The sequence below is a fragment of the Trichosurus vulpecula genome, chromosome 8 (assembly GCF_011100635.1).
Source record: "Trichosurus vulpecula isolate mTriVul1 chromosome 8, mTriVul1.pri, whole genome shotgun sequence".
Taxonomy (NCBI): domain Eukaryota; kingdom Metazoa; phylum Chordata; class Mammalia; order Diprotodontia; family Phalangeridae; genus Trichosurus; species Trichosurus vulpecula.
This window is the reverse complement of record NC_050580.1, coordinates 82,980,104-82,999,873: the sequence shown is the minus strand read 5'-3', so window position 1 is coordinate 82,999,873 and position 19,770 is coordinate 82,980,104. Positions and strand designations below refer to the sequence as shown.

The window sequence follows — 19,770 nt, the reverse complement described above, 5'->3', positions numbered from 1 at the left end:
CTTATAAATTAAGAACATACCCAATTAAATTATCCTTATCTTTGTTTCAGTTAAACCTCAATTTCTTAATTAAGTACAATTCTTAATCTAACAACATCCAGATTATAAAAGCAATTGTCTTCAAGTTACAGAATATAAGAAAATTTAGAAATATATGAGCAAATCAAATCTGGAGTCAAAATCACTAGTGGTAACATTTTAATTTCTAAGGCCCAATACTCCTAGCATTGTAAAAGATTATAAAATCACATTTCTTAACAGTTTACAACGTATCCTGAATGGACTGAAATTGCAAGAGGAGATTCTTGTTTGAACAGGGCCTGTATAAATACTTGACTTATAGCAAAAACAATTTTAACTGAACTTCCTTTCAGATAAAGACAAAACTTGGAAGTTTATAATTCCTTTGGTTACAACAATTATCCAGCTTCTTAACCTAATACAATTCTAATCATTAATCTCATTACCAACACATGGAGATTTAAAAGTAATATTATTTGCTCATAACCAAATATAACAGTTTCAAACTATCACATTTTTATCACACCCCTTTTTAAAGGTCAATTCATGTACATGACAAAATTTAGACCTCACAAGGGTTTCTCAAATTTTACAGCTTAAGAGAACTATAAAAATACAATTTAGAAATAAGATGACTTCAATTACATTTTCAGATTATCACATATAGAAATTAATCCTATTACTTCTGGTATTTATATATATTAATGTGTTAATATATATAAATACATATATTAATACATCAATACCTTAAATATTAGCTTTAGCCAAATTAAAATGCCCCAGGAATTTGAGAGGTGTAGCCACTTCCCTTTGTGTGGCAGCAGGAACTTGGGGGCTTGAGAGGAGAGGTTCCTCTGCTTGCCTCCCCCCTTTTCCCAATCGCAGGAGGATAATCTCAAATTCCTTACCATTACTTTCTTCCCTTATCTGATCCAAGATGGGAATCTGCTAAAAGGTTTTAGCTGCTCTAACTTTTATTGCAGCCCTGGCTCGGTCAGAGACAGGACAACAACTAGCTTTCACTCAAGTAAACTTCACTTCTATGTTCACTCCTTAAAAAAAATTTCTTTATCCAATCAGGAGTAACACATTTCACTTAAATCTGAGGGAAAAGTTTCCCACTTTCTTTCTTATTTCTCTTCACCCCAAATTTGGCCAGAACTTGGAATGGAGGGAAAAAGAAAGAGCACTTTTCCTACAACTTCCCAAAAGTTTCCAAAACTTTTACTCTCAAAACCTCTATTCACACTGTCCATGCAAATAGATCATATCTTCCTGACACTTCTCTTACCCTCTTTAATGACTGTTCAGTCTCTCAACCTGTTTCCTTTTCTCCCCAGCCTTCCAGGGACCTTTCTTTTGTTAATTACTTCCTTTTCAACTTCCCTTTTCCACCTAAAAATACTTTTCTCTCTCTTTCTCCCCCTCCTGCCCTCTGATGCTGCCTGCTGCCACAGTCAGAGAGGAAGGGGAAAGAAAGGGCTGCTCTTAGAGATAACACACTCTCTTCACACAGAAACACAGACAGCTACAGACAGAAATCCACAGAAAGAATCCAAAAGCTCAGAGGGGATTGTCAGACATCCCCGGATTCTTTTCTTTTCTCTTTTTCTATCCCAGCATCTCTAAGCCTACTCCCAGAGAGCTACCTTCAGGGATATTAGCTGTCTTACACTGTTCCTTTCTCAAGACTTCCCAAAGTCTTATCCGGGGGGACAGGGACCCTACAGACACCAACTGTCTAGGTTCTCCCTCTCTCGTCCACCCCACCCCGGGGGACAGGGACTGTACAGACACCAACTGTCTAGGTTCTCCCTCTCTCCTCCCCCTCCCGGTCACCCAAGGCCCCATTGCCCTGGGCCGTGTGCACACCACTTACGGACCGATCAGCAACCCAGCTTCCTCAGCTGTCTCTGCAGTCTCTGCAGTCTTCGCTAGCACAATCAGGAGCTCCATTCTATTTCGTCTCTACTTTCTCCGAGTTCCTCTCTTCGAGATCTTTTGTCCTGCCAGGAGGAGCTCTCCCCAGCGAAACCCTGGGACCTCCGGAAAAATAAATCCGATGGGTACCCTGCCCCAGGGTCGCGGTGAGACAGCTTCCTCCCAGGCGAGGACTAAATCTCGGTGGAACCCCCAACTGTGTGGGATGGATTTTACGAATCCAGAAATTAAAACAGAGGCATCTCAAGGTGAAAGTAGAAAGGAAAATTTATTACGATCCCGCGGGAAAGGGCCACCCGGATACCGAAAGGACTGGGGGTCCTCTCAGTGTCAGAGCGCACTGGACACAGAAAATTGGGGTGTTTATATAGGTCCCTAACAGCAATTCCCCCTCCCAACCTCCTTCCTCTCAGCTTGCAGACGTAAGCTTTGAGGGTACAATCTGGACGCGATAAATCTACCCAGGGATAATGGCAAGGAACAAACAGTATGGTTATTTTTGACAAGCAGGTGATGAACATGAACTTCCCACCATTCTTATTTCATTCTACTATCAACCTCAAGGTAGTAAATCTGTCTTAATAACAATGACAATGACGATTGAACAAACAGTTCAGTTATCGGTAACAGGCAGGAATTAGTTGTTGGTTACCTCATCTTCACATCTGTGGCAAACTAGCCTTTCCCATCACCCTTACATCTGTGACAGATATCCCCAGCACCCTTACACCTTGTCTCCCATCATTCATACCTGACTGGTCTTGCACGTCTACATTGCACCTGGCTTTCCGGCTTTTCATTCATTTTTCTGCTGAGCTGAGGGTCCCTTATCCTGGAGTCAACACACAGGGGGTGAGCATCCTGTGTCCTATCCTTACTTTCAGAGGATTTTATGGTTGCTGACTTATTCACCTCAACCCTTCTTTCTTTCAGGCCTCTCGCCATTAGGTAAATACACAGGATGCCAGCATCCTGTGTCCTGTTCTTAACCTCGGGGGTCTTACGGTCACTAGCTAAGCTTGTGGAGGGGAAAACATCTAAGTAGAGAAATGGCTTTACAGAAAGGAAAATATCTAAGTAGAGAAATGGGACTCACTATCCTACTTATTTCTATTTATCTAATTTGTTCCCTTTTATGAGAGGTCTTCACTCGTCCCACACAAGTTTTTCCCTACAGTTCTCCTGCATTCTCTTCTAATCTGATCCGGGAGGAGAGGAGTTTGATTTAACTGCTCTAACTTTTACTGCAGCCTTAGTGAAAAGATCTCAATGATTGTAATTCAAGTAAAACTTCACCCCCTTGCTCACTCCCAAAAACCTCTTTTGTACTTGAATCTAAGGGAATCCAGGACTAAGACAAATGCGAGAGTCCCGCTGAAGACTTTTAGGTTTTAGCCAGAAGGCATTCATTGGGAGGAGATGTTTTTTAGCAAGAGTGAGCTCCTGGAATGGATTTACAATTTCAGGAGTTCTTTCTTCCCAAATTCAACTAACCAATTTCCAAACTTTTTAACAATTTAAAACCCAGAATTTGCCAAATTTTAACCCATTCCCCATAGTTCCACACTGGCCAAACGGGAGCCACAAGGAAGGGAGTCTGTTTCCCTAGTGGCAGCCTGATATCTCTGGCTGCCTATGTTTCAGATTTTTTTTAACAAAACATAGACATTTCACAATTTTGACATAGACACACGAACAGAGACAAACTCAAAACGCAACAAAATTCACGGTGTGGATCGAATTGAAGGCTAAGCAGGTCCCCTCAGAGGAAAGATTTCCTCCTCAAAGATACGACCCCCAATCTCTCTCACACTTCCAACACAAAACAGAGACCAACAGCATGGGCTAATTGGAGGCTAAACAGGTCCCCTCAGAGGAAAGAAGATCAACCAGCTTTCCTCTTCAAGGAAAACACCCCCAATCTTCCCACACCCCAAACAGACCCGGTAGCATGGGTTAACTGAGGCTAAGCAGGTCCCCTCAGAGGGAAGAAAATAAACCAGGTTCCCTCTTCAAGGAAAACACCCCAATCTTCCCATACCCCAACACAAAACAGATAACCAATAGCATGAGTTAATTGGGGCTAAGCAGGTCCCCTCAGAGGAAAGAAAATAAACTAGATTTCCTCTTCAAGGAAAACACCCCAATCTTCCCACACCCAACACAAAACACATAACCAATGGCATGAGTTAACTGGGGCTAAGCAGGTCCCCTCAGAGGAAAGAAAATAAACCAGGTTCCCTCTTCAAGGAAAACACCCCAATCTTCCCACACCCCCATAGGAAGGGTGGCGTCCCAGCCCCCCTAGCTCTGTACCACAGCCTCGTCAGGGTTTAGCATGGTATCAGAGACCCAAATGGCTAGCCCCAAACCAGAAACCAAACCAGAAAAACCTTACCTCTAGAGGTCTACAAAACCAGAATTCTCCGTAGGCCGAAAAGGGACAGGTCAGCAAAGAGTCCATTCTCCGAGACCATCACTCCACATCAGAGTCCTAGGAAAAGAAATCCCCAGGAGCCGGCCCTCTGAAGTGAGAGAAGGTGGATCAGGGGCAGAGACTCCCTGCTGAGGTCCGGAATTCTGTGTGTGTCTCCAGGGCGGTAACAGGAAATACCGCTGCATCTCGCTGGGGCCTCCAAAATGTTGTACCAGAAGCGAGCGAGACACACCACAGAGTATAAGTTTTAAGTGGAGAATTTATTAGCCGGCGGCCATCGGGGTACGGCACCACAAATCAATGGCAAATGTGTTGGGGTGATGGCTTGGCTTATATAGGATATGGGGGTACAGAGTAGGGGGGAAGAGGAACAAAGGTCCTGGCTGATCAAAAGATTCAGTCAGGTTATCGTACTAGTGGGATAATCTCATTTACATTCCTTGGTGGAGTCACAGAGTCCCAGGGATATCTCCCAGGAAGGGTCTGTCAAGTTATCTCTCAGTGGGATGGTCCTATCTATTGACATTCCAGGAAGGAGCCAAGGAGTCCCAGGGATATCTGCTAGACAGGATCTGCGAGGTTATCTCTCAGTGGGATTGTCCTGTCTATTGACATTCCAGGAAGGAGCCATGGAGTCCCAGGGGGTTTGCTAAATACCAAAGATATCTGAGTCTATTCTTTCTGGGGGGGGCTTGTCAGTAGCTAGGGATTACTCAGGGGTTCCTAATTTTCCTTGTATTACAATACTGCTATTTCTAGTCTTCTGGTATATCACTTTTCCATAATTTCTAAAAGATCAAGGATATTAGAGCTATTGTCATCTTTGTTCAGCATTAGTTATCCTATAGAGCTGTATATTTACAGTAAAATGTGCTCCTCACCTAACTTAGGCGACATTTCTCTCTTTATGTTTAACTGTACTACTATTTCCTATGTCAATACAGTTCTTCTTGTGGGGCCAGACAGGAATTAACTTGTGTATATAAGGTATATATAATGTTGTTTTTGAAAATCAATTTTAAGGTTGTTTACAATGGCGGTACATATTGTGGCATTCTTGCATGTTGCGGGATAATTATTTTCATAGCATTCAGGAAATTTAGTTTTTTTTGCTTTTCCTAATTTTGGGGTGCCATATTTTCATATATATTTTACTAAATGATACCTAATGCAAAAAGTATTAATGGAGTTATGATACTTTTCACAAAAGATTCTCCACCCAATATTTATAAGTATGCGTCTTTGGATTTAACTAGTTGAAAGGAAAGGGAGGACCGACTATAGAAAGGGGATCTTATTCTTTTATTTCCATTTTATGAAAGAGAAATAACTTAATCAGGACTTGTAATGTAGACAGTTAAAAAAAATAAGCCTGGATACTTTAGGTTACCCACTTGCTGAAAATTACAGGGGCTTAGCGTATTTTAAAATGTAGTATTATAACACTAAATTCAGATAAATTACCTGAAAAATCCAGAGATTTAGTAAAGTTCTTAACAGTAGCATAGGAATAGACTATTAAGTGAGAACTTGGTAAGATGGAAATAATTTTAATTTTTCTTTTAAATATATACAGGTCTGTATATGATGACCAACCAAATGCACACCAAAAATTCATGGAAAAACTCGATGCTTGTATCCGCAATCATGATAAAGAAATTGAAAAGATGTGTAATTTTCATCATCAGGGTTTTGTAGATGCTATTACAGAACTCCTTAAAGTAAGAACTGATGCAGAAAAACTCAAGGTAAGAACCCTGTTAAAATTGTATTTATCTTTGTCCTCAGTAAGTTAGTTATTAGAATATTAATTTAGTTCATGTTGTATATGCACACATCAGTACTGAATGAGATCCTGTCATAGAAGTGAGTTAGTATATATTTTTGGGGATATTCTTTCTGCTCTATTAACACAGTTGTCATGCTAATGACTGGGCTAATCCCTCCATTTCTTCCCCTTCTCCCCACCACTTTTTTTTGGATAGCTTATAATACATTAACTTAATAGGCTTTCTTTCCTTGAAGGAGCTCATGGAAGCTTTTAAAAACTTAATGTATTTGAAAACTCAGTTTATAGTTTGACTTAAAAAAATTCCTACAGTTGATGAGAGATTTTAACAAGCTATTTTTTGAAACTTCAAAAAATATTTAATTAAAATAACTTAAGCATAAAATCCTCAGTATAATTTGGAAATGAGACCTTTTTTCAATAGATTCATGTTTTCCTTTAAGAAGTTTTTTCAGTTCCTGTCATATATTCCCCAAATTATTAAAAATTAGGTTTTTTTCGGTCAGGATACTAAATACTTCTTAACAAATGCTTTTTTAAAGCATCCTTTACATTTGAGAGCATGGCATATGGAATGATCCTAGTTTACCAAGGGTTGTAATTAGAAAGCTATTTTTTAAAAAGGATATTCAGATAACAAGAGACCAAATAAAACATCAGTGAGGCCACTGAACATTTTTGTTTGGAAATTAATGAGATTTTTAATAAACCAGAATGTGCTTCCTTGCTATGATGACCTAATGAGTTACTTAATATGTGGGAAAATCTGAGGTTGAGCTTTGCCTGCACCTGCAGTATTAAAATGTTGCTATGGATTGGAGATTTGTACATTTAATGTTAATCAACCACCCAGTGTTTGCATTCACCAAAGTATGAATGTTTAATTACCGTAAAATGCAATCACCATTTCCTACAGACAATGAATGGCACATAGAGCTCATTGAAGTTATCAAAAAGGGACCAGTGGTCAATTGGGTCACTGATTTGAATTGTTTGACAGACTTAGAGAAACAAGTAAAGATCAAAAATCCTGAGTAAATTTGATAAGTTTGCCACAGAATCTGTTAAAAAGAACTGTCATAAGTAATTGAAGTTAACAAAAGCCCTTTCCAATAAAAAGTTCAAGTTCAAGCTGTAGAGTTAATTTGAATTCTTTTGTTCTAAGTTTGTCAAGAAGCATGATTTGATTACAAGGGTGAGCAATTACATCAGGGCAATATGTGCTTATTTTTCTAACAAAGATGAAATTATTTTTAAGGTCCAAGTTACTGATACCAACAGCAAGCTTCAAGATGCTGGAAAAGAGGTAAGTTTTTGGAGACTCCTTTATGTGTAGTGAATAGATGGAGCTTATTTAAATTGTTATTTTAAAATGTGAACTTTTTTGTATCTAAGGTGATAGCTCAAACAGAAGACATCATTCGATGTAGAATTCAGCAGAGAAATATTACAACTGTAGTAGAAAAATTGCAGTGTTGTCTTCCAGGTGAGTAAAATTATCTTTATTATGATGTTTGTCTTGATAACATAGTAATTAAATTCTAAGGTGTAGTTATTCACCTCTACAATTTAAATTACAGATTATCTGGCAGTTACCCCAACACAGCCCCATAACTATTTCTGTGTTACTATTATTCTCCTTGAATTTTTGTTGTTTTCCTAGCTGTCTTACAAAGCCTTTGTTTGATTATCTATTTAATTACTGTCCCAGAGTCCAATTATTCCTTAGGGTGGCCTCACCCTCCAGTTTCCAAAGGAGGGAGAGAAATCCACATTTAAGAATTTCTTTTCTCAAGCCTTTGCCTTCCCAGAAGTGCAAGAAAGAAAAGGTGAAGAAGCATCAAAAAATACTCCTCCTCCTTCACTTTGAAATCCTTTGAGAAGACTCTTTATAGAACCATGAGTTTTTAAATTTCCTAGTTTGGAGCCTCAGGTGCTGTTTCGTAAAGAAGTAAAGCCCAAAGAGGATTACTCTCATTTATTACCTGACTCAACGCTTCCTTCTGTTCATTGACAAAATCATAGATTGACTATAATTGAAATCAAGAAAAAGAATTAACAGCTGTCATATGTAGAAAGAGCTCCAGGTTTGGATTCCAATGACTTTTGTTTAAATATTCTAGCCCTACCATCATGTGATAGAGGGCAAGTCTTAACCCCTTTGAGCTTTAGTTCTCTTAAATGTAAAATGAGAAAAATGTTTATCTTGTCTAACCTACACAGTTAGTATGAGGATGAAATGAAGTGATTTGTGAAAAGCACTCTGTAAATCCTAACCTATTATATGAATATCTGATATTATATTCTTTAAGATATTAGACCAAAAATTTTTCTAGTGCCCAAGTGACATTGATAAGTCTCCAAGGGGGACGTTGTATCTTTTAGAGCACTAAATTTTTTTTGAGGGGGGAAGGCAGGGCAATTGGAGTTAAGTTACTTGCCTAAGATCACACAGCTGGTAAGTATGTCAAGTCTGAGACCATATTTGAATTCAGGTCCTCCTGACTCCAGGGCCTGTGCTCTGCTCACTGCCCCACCTAGCTGCCCCCAGACCACTAAATCTTGATTGTGATTTGAGAATACTGAGAATACTACCAAGAAAGCAATAAGTTCCATATATAGGGTATATTTCAGTGGTCTGAAAATCTTGCTTTGCCTTTCTAATGTATACCAAAAGGGTTATAACCTAGGCCCTTGGGACAGGGGTTCAAGAGTCAAACAGCCAGATGGAGCTGTGATCTCATTTAAGTGAGTATTCTTTTCAACAGCACATGTTATGACTAGCCATGTAGATTGCAAATATACATTGTGGATTCTTGTCCATGGTCCATGTCCCATGGTTCAAATATACTTTCTTAAATGGAGGCCTTATTAAAAATGGTTAGTTATCTAAAACAGAAGAGAAAATTTGTTACCAGGTTTCATTGACCAAAAAAAGTTACTTCTTTCTTCCACATGATAAGAGGGGTTTCTAGATCTTTCTTAGCTACTCTCATATTCTTTTTAGTTTAGGTTATGTTGCTTTGGAAGATTAACTTCTTGGCTATGAGAATATGGTTTCTGGTTTCAGGTTAGATTTTTGGGATTTAAAAAAAACTACCAAAATGACCTTTTTGGTCATAATGCTATCTTTTGAAAATACATCCTGACACCATCAGATAAATTGAAAGAGTCATACTGGCAGGTCTTTTAAAAGCCTAGATGCCTGGTTATATGGTTGGTGATAGTGATAACAATAATAGCTAGCATTTATATTACACTTTAAAGTTTGCAAAGTGCTTTCCAAATATGATCTTATTTTATCCTAACAACAGCCTTAGGAAGTAGGTGCTGTTATTATCCCCATTTTACAGATGAGGAAACTGATGCTGACACAGGTTAAGTAATTTGCCCAAAGTCATATAGATTTCTGTCTGAGAATGAATTTGAACTCACCTCTTCCTAACTACAGTTCTAGCTCCCTATCCATTGTGCAGTCTTGCTGCCTGTAGGCATAAGCCTGAAAAGTTGGATAATGAGGGAATTGCTGTATTAGCCTTATTCTGGTCCTAAAGTGGCCTACAGGAGAGAGAGGTAGAAGAATGAAGGGAAACAAAACTCAATACTAACACTGCTATTGCCACTCTCAGGCTAAGACACAATTTTTTTGGGTCTGAATGAGCAAGGTGCCCCTCTAGCCTACTATAGCCACTAAGCTGCAGCCATAAACAGGGAATCAGCTCTACTCAATGTGAGTCCTATATCACCTTTTAATATTGAGGCCAGGAAGCAAGATTGCTCTTAGACCAAGGACTAGCAAACCTGTTGGTTTTAGAGACACTATTTACTTGGTCCATAAGAGTTCCTGATGCTCTGTAGCCACTTAATCAGTTTCTTGAGATATTTTGGATTCTAATCAGGCATTTGGATGAAAATTTATTTATATGATTGCCTAAAATATTTGTTGTAACACTATATTGTTAACACTGTCCTTTTACTAAACCCTGTGAAAATTGTAGCAGATAATTAACAACCCTATGTCCTTAATGATAGAAAAGAATAAACCTCTTCATTTTTAAATCAGTCCTTTAATATAATTCATGTAATCTGCTGTAAATATAGATTTTCATATTTTTTTTATGATTTTGGAATAAAACTTTCACTATTCTTAGTAGAATTTTATGATTTTGTTTTTAAAAACTTGTTAGTTTATATGATTATATTTGTGTATTGATCCATAATAGAGATATAATAATATAATATTATAATCATGAATTAATACTAATATCAATTAGTAACATCAATGACCAATTATAATAATATATTACTACATTATATAATTATATTATATATAAAATATTATAATTAATAAATAATGAATTAATGAATAAGTGTTATGTTTATACTTTTATTGTAAAGAATAACTTTTTCTTAGTTTAAGAAGGTTATTATGCCTTGGTTATAGATGTTAGAACATAGAAATGAATTATCCTAGGTCTCTGTTGTGAAACATAGGTATATTGAAATTCAAACACCAATTTTGTTTATATAAAATCTTAGAATTTTACTTAAAAAGGATAAGATTAAACAATAGTTGAAATAAGACAGGCAATTAATGAGCATTTTAGGTGTTCTTCTTTTTGGTCCCTGTCTACATATTATAGTTTTAATCTCATAAAGTATTATTTTTAAACCAAAATGTATTATGGTAATTTAATTTTGTTTTAATACAGTCTTGGAAATGTACAGTAAACTAAAAGAACAGATGAATGCAAAAAGGTGAGTGGAGCTTTATAATTGTTTTTAAATTAATACACTAACTTGAGGGGTTTTTTTTTGCAACTGAAAGATTGGAGAAAAATAACATTAACTCATCATGTATGGAATTCTCTTTCTGCTTTTCACCATTATTTGTTTTATTTATGTATGCTAATCATCATCATTCAAAAAAATTCCATCCCGTAGTGACCTGTACTAATAAGGCACAGTAGAGATCAATTTACATAGATAGTTCTAACCCCTTACTGTTATGAGTTTATAATCTGAGAGCTAATATTATTCATAAAATTAATTCACATACAACTGAACAAGAATGAAAAATGATACAAATTAGGCCAGTTAATAATGTCTTTTACTAAACCGTTTTGTAACTTTAGTCTTTATTGTGCTGTGGAGGTGACCCTAGTTTCTGAAGAATATGCTGGCAAAACACAAGCCCACATGGGTTTTAGTAAACTGTAAAAGCTTTGAATATGGACCAAGCAAGGGGGTGTAAGTTCTTGTAAGTTTGGAGAGGTTTATCACCAGAAGGTTGGCCACTAAGTGATGAATTTTTTAGCCAAGGCAACTCACGGTGAGGAACTCGTAGAGCTCAGATGAGAGAGGCAGTGATCAGATTTGCTCTGGATCAGACTACCTAGGGAGCACTAAAAGCTGCAGATCTCCAGCCTGAGCATCCCTGAGATCTTGGAATAGCACAATGCTTAGTACTCCAAGAAAACAACAGCAGGATTAGCTCACAAATTCCCCCCAGAAGTGTGCTGAACCTGGCACTAATATAAAGTCTGAAAGTAGACTAGAAAAATAAGCAAACAGGAAAAGAATCCTACCAAAAAAACTATTATGATGATAAGGATGCTCAAGACACAAATCAAGAATAAGAGAATAACTCCAAAATATCTGTAAGGTAAAGTTTCAAAAGGGGGAAAATCAGCTTGGGTACAAGTTTAACTCAAATTCCTGAAAGAGTTGCTGCAATAATTAAAAAAATGTTTTTATAAATGATATGAAACTGTTAAAGGTAAACATTGGAAAAGAAATGAGTGTTATGGAAGAACTGGGAAGGGAATTAGCAGTTTGGCACAAGAAGTATAAAACAAGCAGCAAATTCCCAGAAAATTAGAATAGACTAACTAGAAGCTAATGATTTCCTCAGACAGCAGAAATATTAAAACAAAGTCAAAAGTAGACGAAAATATAAACTGTCAGTTGCAAAACAACTGACCTGGAAAACAGGGACAAGACATAATTTAATAATCATTGTATTATCTGAAAGGCAACTGAAAAAGATCTTATGCATCACATTAGGTTATTTTAAACTTAAATACAAAATGAGAAAAGAAAAAAAAACATTGCCGTGTACACAGCAGACCCTAAGAGAGGATTCAATATAAAATAATAAATTTCCATTTTAAGAAAACCTATATATTAAATGCTAAACATTTTTTTAAAGCTGCCCAGCTTTTCTTTGCTTCTCTTTTGGTTTTCTTTTGTTCTCTTCTGTGTACTTTTTATTTTATTTTTTCCCCCTCCCTCCCCCCACCATCCTAAAGAAGGCTACAATTAAGTGTGGATATATATGCATATACATAGATATCTATAAACTTACACATGTACACTCATATGCATATATAATACTGTACTGTGCTTATTTCCTCCTGTCATCTCTTTCTCAGTTTTTTTTTTTTTTTTTGCTTTTTGGCAGGGCAATTGGGGTTAAGTGACTTGCCCAAGGTCACACAGCTAGTACATGTGTCAAGTGTCTGAGGCTGGATTTGAACTCAGGTCCTCCTGACTCCAGGGCTGGTGCTCTACTCACTGCGCCACCTAGCTGCCCCTTATCTCTTTCTCTGAAGATGGATAACATCTTTCTTCATAAGTCCAAGTGTTTCTATGTTTTTCCAAATCAACCAGCTCATCATTTACTATGCCACAGCGATATTCCAACCCAGTCACATCCTCTATGAGAGATCATCTATTAAAGAACCGCCCACCCCCCACCCCCTGCAATTTTTTGCATTCTTTCTGTTCTTGGCTTTATAGGTTTTATTTATACAAGAAAATTTTAATTTCAAATAATTGAAATTACCCTTTACATACTTCTCAATGCTTTCATCTTATAATATAGTTTAAGATCTGATATTGCTGAATCTTCTTCTTTTACACCTTTTCTCCCTGATTTCTTTGAAGTTCTGACTTTTTCCAAATGAACTTTGTTATTATTTTTTCTAACTCAGTAAAATTTTTTTTAGTAATTTAACTGGGATGACATTAAATAAATAGATTAGTTAGGTAAAATTATCATTTTAAAAATTATATTGGCTTTACCTGACCATGAACAATAAATACTGCTTCAGTTATTTAGATCCTTGTTTATTTGCATAAAAATGTTTTATGTTTATGTTCATATAGTTCCTGTGTCTGCTTTGGCAGGTATATACTCAGGTATTTTATACTGTGTAGGTATTTTAAATGGTGTAAAACAATACCGAATAGTATTGCTGACACATAGTATAGTTTCTGTGTTTTTCACTTTTGATTTAATCTATTTTGTTTTTAACTTTATCTGAGATCATTATTACTAACTCTGCTTTTTTTGCATACTAAATTCTACTCCTGCCCTTTATTTTATCTTTGTACGTATCTCATTTTTATAATGTTTCCTGAAAGCAACATATTGTTGAATTCAAATTTTTTAAAGATTTTTTCCCAATTACATGTAAAAACAATTTTAACATTTTTTTTTCAAATTTTGAGTTCCAAATTTTCTCTCTTCTTTCCCTACCACCTCCATCCTCACTGAGAAGGCAAGCAATTTGACATAGGTTGTTATACGTGTGTAGTCAGGCAAAACACATTTTCATGTAAGTCATTCTGTGAAAGAAAACAGAAAAAAAAAACCCAAGAAAAATAAAGAAAGTAAAGAAAAAATATCTTTGATCTGCATTTAGTCTCTACCAGTTCTTTCTTTGGAGATGGATGGCACCTTTCGTCGTAAGTCCTACAGAACTGTCTTGGATCATTGTACAGGGTGTCCCTAAAGTCTGGATGCATAGGCAAAAATGCCTATTTTCAAGAAATGAAATGAATGAAATTTTTATTTAATTGGAATATTGACAAATAACATCCTCAACATGATTTCCATCATTTGTGATGCAAAGGTTGACGCGCTTTGCAAGATTCATGTGAACTCAATGTAATAACTCCACATTGTCATTAGTTGTCTATGTGTCCAGACTTTAGGAGTACCTTGTGTTGTTGAGAATATCCAAGTTACTGAATTCAGATTTTTAATCTGCTCTCACTTTTATGGGCAAATTTGTCTCATTCACATTCTAAGCTACAATTACTTGTGTATTTTCTTCCTTCCTATTTTTCCTCACTATCCTTCTCACCCTATTTACCCTATCTCTCCTTACTCCTCTATTTTACTTCTACCCATTACCTTGCCCTCCTATTCCTTAACCTACTCACCCCTGGAAGAGTCCCTCCCTTGTCCTCTCCCCTGCCACCCTATCCTCTTGCCCTCTTATTTTTTTTCTGTATTTATAATGTTGTTCCTTCTTTAACCCATTCCCGATGAGAGTAAGGTTCTGGCACTACCTGCCCTTTCCCCACCAGCTTCGTCTGTATCAGTTTTTCCTTTTATGCCTCATTTGTATGAGATAATTACTCCTTTCTATCTCTTTCTACAGTTTTATTTTTTAAGAATCACTCTATTATACTCAGCTCAGCCCATCCCTTCCTTTCAAACTACCCAAATAATGGTGATGCTTATAAGAGTACTGCTAATGTTTTCACATATATGAAGTGAACAATTTGACCTTATTGAATCCCTTATAATTGTTCTTTAATATTTACCTTGTATTTCTCCTGGATGTTATATGTTGAATTTTCCCTTAAGTTCCAGGGTTTTTGTCACAAAAACCTTTGAATTCATTAAATATCCATTTTTTTTCATTCAGGATTATACATATATAATATTATATATTATTATATATACTTATTATATATTATTCTTTGCTGGAAAAGCTACCCTTGGTCATAATCCCAGCTCTTTTGCTGTATGAATATAGTATTGCAAGACCTATGGTCCTTCAACGTAGTAGCAGCTAGGTCTTGTGTAATCCTTATTGTAGCTACATGATATTTAAATTGTTTTTTTTCTTGTTGCTTTCAATATTTTGTCCTTAACCTGGCAGCTTTGAAACTAGGCTATAATATTTCTGTAAGTTTTCCTCCTGGGATTTCTTTCAGGTGGTGATCAGAGGAATTTTTTATCTTTCTTCTTTGCCTTCTTGTTCTAGAATTTCAACTCAATTTTCCTTGATAATTTCTTGTAATATTGTATCAAGATTCTTTTTATTAATCATAATTTTCAGGTAGTTCAACTATTCTTATATTATTTCTTCTCAATCTGTTCTCCAGATCCGTCATTTTTCTGATGAGATGTTTCATTCTTTTCTATTTTTTCACTCTTTTGATTTTGTTTTATGATATATTATGATATATAATATGATATATTATGATTCATTTGCTTCCCCTTGCCCAATTCTAGTTTTCTAGGGATTATGTTCTTCCTTAAGTTTTTGATTCCCTATTTCTTGTTGGTTGACTTTCTTTTTATATCTTTCTCGAAGAAAAAAACAGAAAAAAGAGAGTAAATAGTATGCTTTGATTTGCATTCAGACTCCATAGTTCTTTTTTGAATGTAGATAGCATTTTCTATTGTGAATCTGTTGAAGTTGCCTTAGATCCTTGCATTGTTGAGAAACTGCCCATCACTTCTTTTTTAAATCTTTTATTTACGTTCAGTTTTCAACATCCATTTCCGCAAGTTTTAAATTTTCTCCCCCTGTCTCCTCCGTCCCTCCCCAAGACAGCCTGCAATCTGATATGGGCTCTATGCATACATGCCTATTAAACACATTTTCACATTAGTCATGTTGCATAGAAGAATTATAAGGAATGGGAGAAACCATGAGAAAGAAAAGAAAACAAAACAAAAAAAAAGACTGTTTCACTCTGCATTCTGCCTTCACAGTTCTTTCCCCAGATGTGGATAGCATTTTCCATTATGAGTCCTTTGGAAAAATCTTAGGACCTTGCATTGCTGAGAAGGGCTAAATCTATCAAGATCAGTCCTTGCACACTGTGGCTGTTACTGTGTACAATGTTTTCCTGGTTCTGCTCACTTCACTCAGCATCAGTTCATATAAGTCTTTCCAGGTTTTTCTGAAGTCCCACCTGCTCATCATTTCTTATAGAACAATAGTATTCCATTACATTCATATGCCACAACTTGTTTAGCCATTCCTTAATTGATGGGTATCCTCTCAATTTCCATTTCTTTGTCACCACAAAAAGAGCTGCATAAATATTTTTGTACATGTGAGTCCTTTCCCATTTTTTATGATCTCTTTGGGATACAAATCTAGTAGTGGTATTGTTGGATCAAAGGGTATGCACAGTTTTATAGCCCTTTGGGCATAGTTAAAAATTGTTTTCCAGAAAGGTTGGATCAGTTCACAATTCTGCCAGCGATGCATTAGTGTTCCAATTTTCCCACTTCTTCAACATTTGTCATATTCCAAGAGTTGTTTTGATTTGCATTTCTCTAATCAGCAGCGATCCAGAGCATTTTTTCATATGCCTGTAGATAGCTTTAATTTCTTCCTCTGAAAACTGCCTGTTCATATCCTTTGACCATTTCTCAATTGGGGAATGGCTTGTATTCCTATATATTTGGCTTAGCTCCCTGTATATTTTAGAGATGAGGCCTTTATCAGAGACACTGGCTGTAAAACTTGTTTTCCAGCTTTCCGCTTCCCTTCTAATCTTGGTTGCGTTGGCTTTATGCAAAAACTTTTTAATTTAATTTAATCAAAATTATCATTTTGCATTTTATAATATTCTGTATCTCTTGTTTGGTCATAAATTCCTCCCTTCTCCATAGATCTGACTGGTAAACTGTTCCTGATTTGCTTATGGTATCACCATTTATGTCTAAATTGTGTACCCATTTTGACCTTATCTTGGTATATGGTGTAAGGTGTTGGTCTATGCCTAGTTCCTGCCATACTGTTTTCTGATTTTCCCTGCAGTTTTTGTCAAATAGTGAATTCTTATTCCAGAAGGTGGACTCTTTGGGTTGATCAAACAGTAGATTACTATAGTCCTTGACTACTCAACTTCTTAGTACCAAACAAACAGTTTTGATGATTTCTGCTTTATAATACAGTTTTAGATCTGGTATAGCTAGATCACCTTCCCTTCTTGCAAATGATCGTGCTTCCTGCAGTCCCTCCAGTGGCTGCAAACTACAGCTGTCATCTCTGCCCTAAACTGAAACTCTGCTCTCCTACAAGTGCTCACAGCCAACAGGGTCCCTGCCCCTCAATATTGTACTCACCAGGTGTGTGCCAGCTCCTTTTCCCCGAAGACACAGCCCAGGACCTGTCTAGTGAGAACTGCTGTGCTTGGCGTCCTTTGACAGTGGAAGGTCCTTCAGATGTCTCCTACTCAGCAGTCAGACCCCCCACACTGTTTGTGAGATGAAAGTTTCTAAGGCTGAGGCTGCCTCTCACCCCAGCTGCCCCCAGGGCTTGTTTGTTGAGTCTGTGGAGGCAGCCTGAGGTGTTTGTACTTCACTCGGGCAGAACCTCTGCCCCTGGAGGTTGAGTCTTTTCCTGGGGTCTTCTCAGATTGTCTTAGGAGGACAATTGCTTTGCCTGGTGTTTATTTCTGCTGCTGTAAGGCAATACTCTCTTTTTTTTTGTGGAAGAAACTTGGAGAGCCGAAAGCTTTCTGACCTACTCTGCCATCTTCCCAGAATCCTCTCTTAGGATGATTTCATCCCATCATATTTCAAGAAATCTTAAAGGAAAACTGCTCAGACCTTTTAAAACCGAAGAGAAAAGTAGAGATAGAGTCTATTGGTTTCCTCCTGAAAAAATGCTACAAAATGAATACTCCCAGGAACATTATAGGAAAAGATCTAGAGCTTCTAGTTAAAGAAAAAAATGTTACAAGAAATTAGAAAGAATTAAAAGGATCCATAGTCAGGATCACAAAGGAGCAGAGACTTCAATACAATAAAGGATATAGACTTACAGCCAAGAATAACTTACCCGGTAAACTGTATTACTATTCTACAGGGGAAAATAATAGACTTTTAATGAAATAGAGAACTTCCAGACATTCCTTACAAAAAAACCAGAGCTGAGTCGAACTTTGAAATACAAACATAGGAGTTAAGAGAAACATAAAAAGACAAATAGGAGTGAGAGATGGGAACAGTAATATACAATACTGAAGTATTTACATTCTGATATTATTAGGAACATATGACACAAATGTCCCTTAATCTCATCAGAAATTGCAAAAGAGGGTTAAATAAGACAGAGAGCTTAGGAATGGTTTTGTTATGTTCCAATTATTTTAAAAGAAGAAAGGAAATGGAAAAATCAGTACATTAGGGAAGGTGAGTGGGGGAACTACTATCTCACATAATCAAGGTGTGTATATTTATGTGTGTGCGTGTGTGCGTGTGTGCGCATGTGCGCGTGTGCGTGTGTGCGTGTGTGTGTAAAAGACCGTACAAAGAAGAAGGAAGGAGTAGGGGAGTGGGAATCCCTTGAATCTCACTTTCATGTGAACTGGTCATAGGAAGGTAGAACCTGCACACATATTAAGAGTTTGGTATAGAGATATATTCACCTCAAAAGAGAAACAATTAAATAGAGGAGAGAGGAGAATAGAAGGTAGATTTAGTCATAAGCAAAATAAACTCAAACCTATAGAGTGGATCATGAAAAGAGACTTTAAAAAGAAAGAATAGGAACCTGAGATTGGAGTCTGGTAAGAGAAAGGGGGAAGAAAAAAAGGCAGGGAGGGAGCTGAAGCATAATGCATCTGGCATAGAGCACTGGTGCTAAGCATGCTCGTCGTCATCCTTTTCTTTGTAAAGAGGAGGGTAGGAAGCAAAAAGTATAATCAGATAGAATGGAGAGAAACACATAATTAATTACCATATTATGAATGTAAAAGGATAACTTCACCCATAAAATGGAAGAGGATAGCAGAATGAATTAGAAAGCAGAATCCAATTTGTTGTTTATAAGAAACACCCCTGAAACAAAAAATTCAGAGAGCATTAAAATAATAGATTAGAGCAAGATTTATTATGCTTCAGCTAAAAAAAGAAACCAAACAAATCCAGGGGTCACAAATACTATCTCAGACAAGACCACAACAAAAATAGACTTAATTAAAAGCTATAACCAGGAAAATTACATTATGTTGAAAGGTACCACAGATAATGGATTAATATCAGTACTTAACCACATAGTGCTTAATGGAATAGCATTTCAATACTTAAAGGAAATGGGCAGCTAGGTGGTATGGTGGATAGAATACCAGATCTAAAGTCAGGAAGACTCATCTTCCTGAGTTCAAATCCAGTCTCAGACATTTATTAGTTGTGTGCAGTGGATAGAGTGCCAGGCCTGGAGTTAGGAAGACTCATCTTCCTGAGTTCAAATCTGGTTTCCAACACCTACTAGCTTTGTAATCCTGGGCAAGCCACTTATCCCTGTTTGTCTCAGTTTCCTCATCTGTAAAATGAGCTGGAGAAGGAAATGGCAAACTGCTTTAGTATCTTTGCCAAGAAAACCTCAAATAGGGTCATGAAGAGTCAGACATGACTGAAAAACAACAAACAACACTTAAATGAAAAAGCAAATTATTTACAGGGAGAAATAGATTATAAAACTACAAATAGTTGGGGACTTAAGTGTATCCCTTTCAGACCTAAATACATCTA

General features: G+C 36.7%; 1 protein-coding gene across 6 annotated transcripts in view; it reads left to right on the top strand.

The window, feature by feature from the left end:
• The window catches only part of EXOC6 (exocyst complex component 6), a 226,665-nt gene that overhangs the window by 58,046 nt on the left and 148,849 nt on the right, over window positions 1-19,770 (top strand). For all 6 annotated transcript variants that reach the window (XM_036735137.1, XM_036735136.1, XM_036735138.1 and 3 more), the window contains exons 2-5: window positions 5,976-6,147; window positions 7,447-7,494; window positions 7,584-7,674; window positions 10,901-10,946. In XM_036735137.1, coding sequence (XP_036591032.1) covers window positions 5,976-6,147; window positions 7,447-7,494; window positions 7,584-7,674; window positions 10,901-10,946 — 357 coding nt within the window. The remainder of the gene's footprint in view (window positions 1-5,975; window positions 6,148-7,446; window positions 7,495-7,583; window positions 7,675-10,900; window positions 10,947-19,770) is intronic.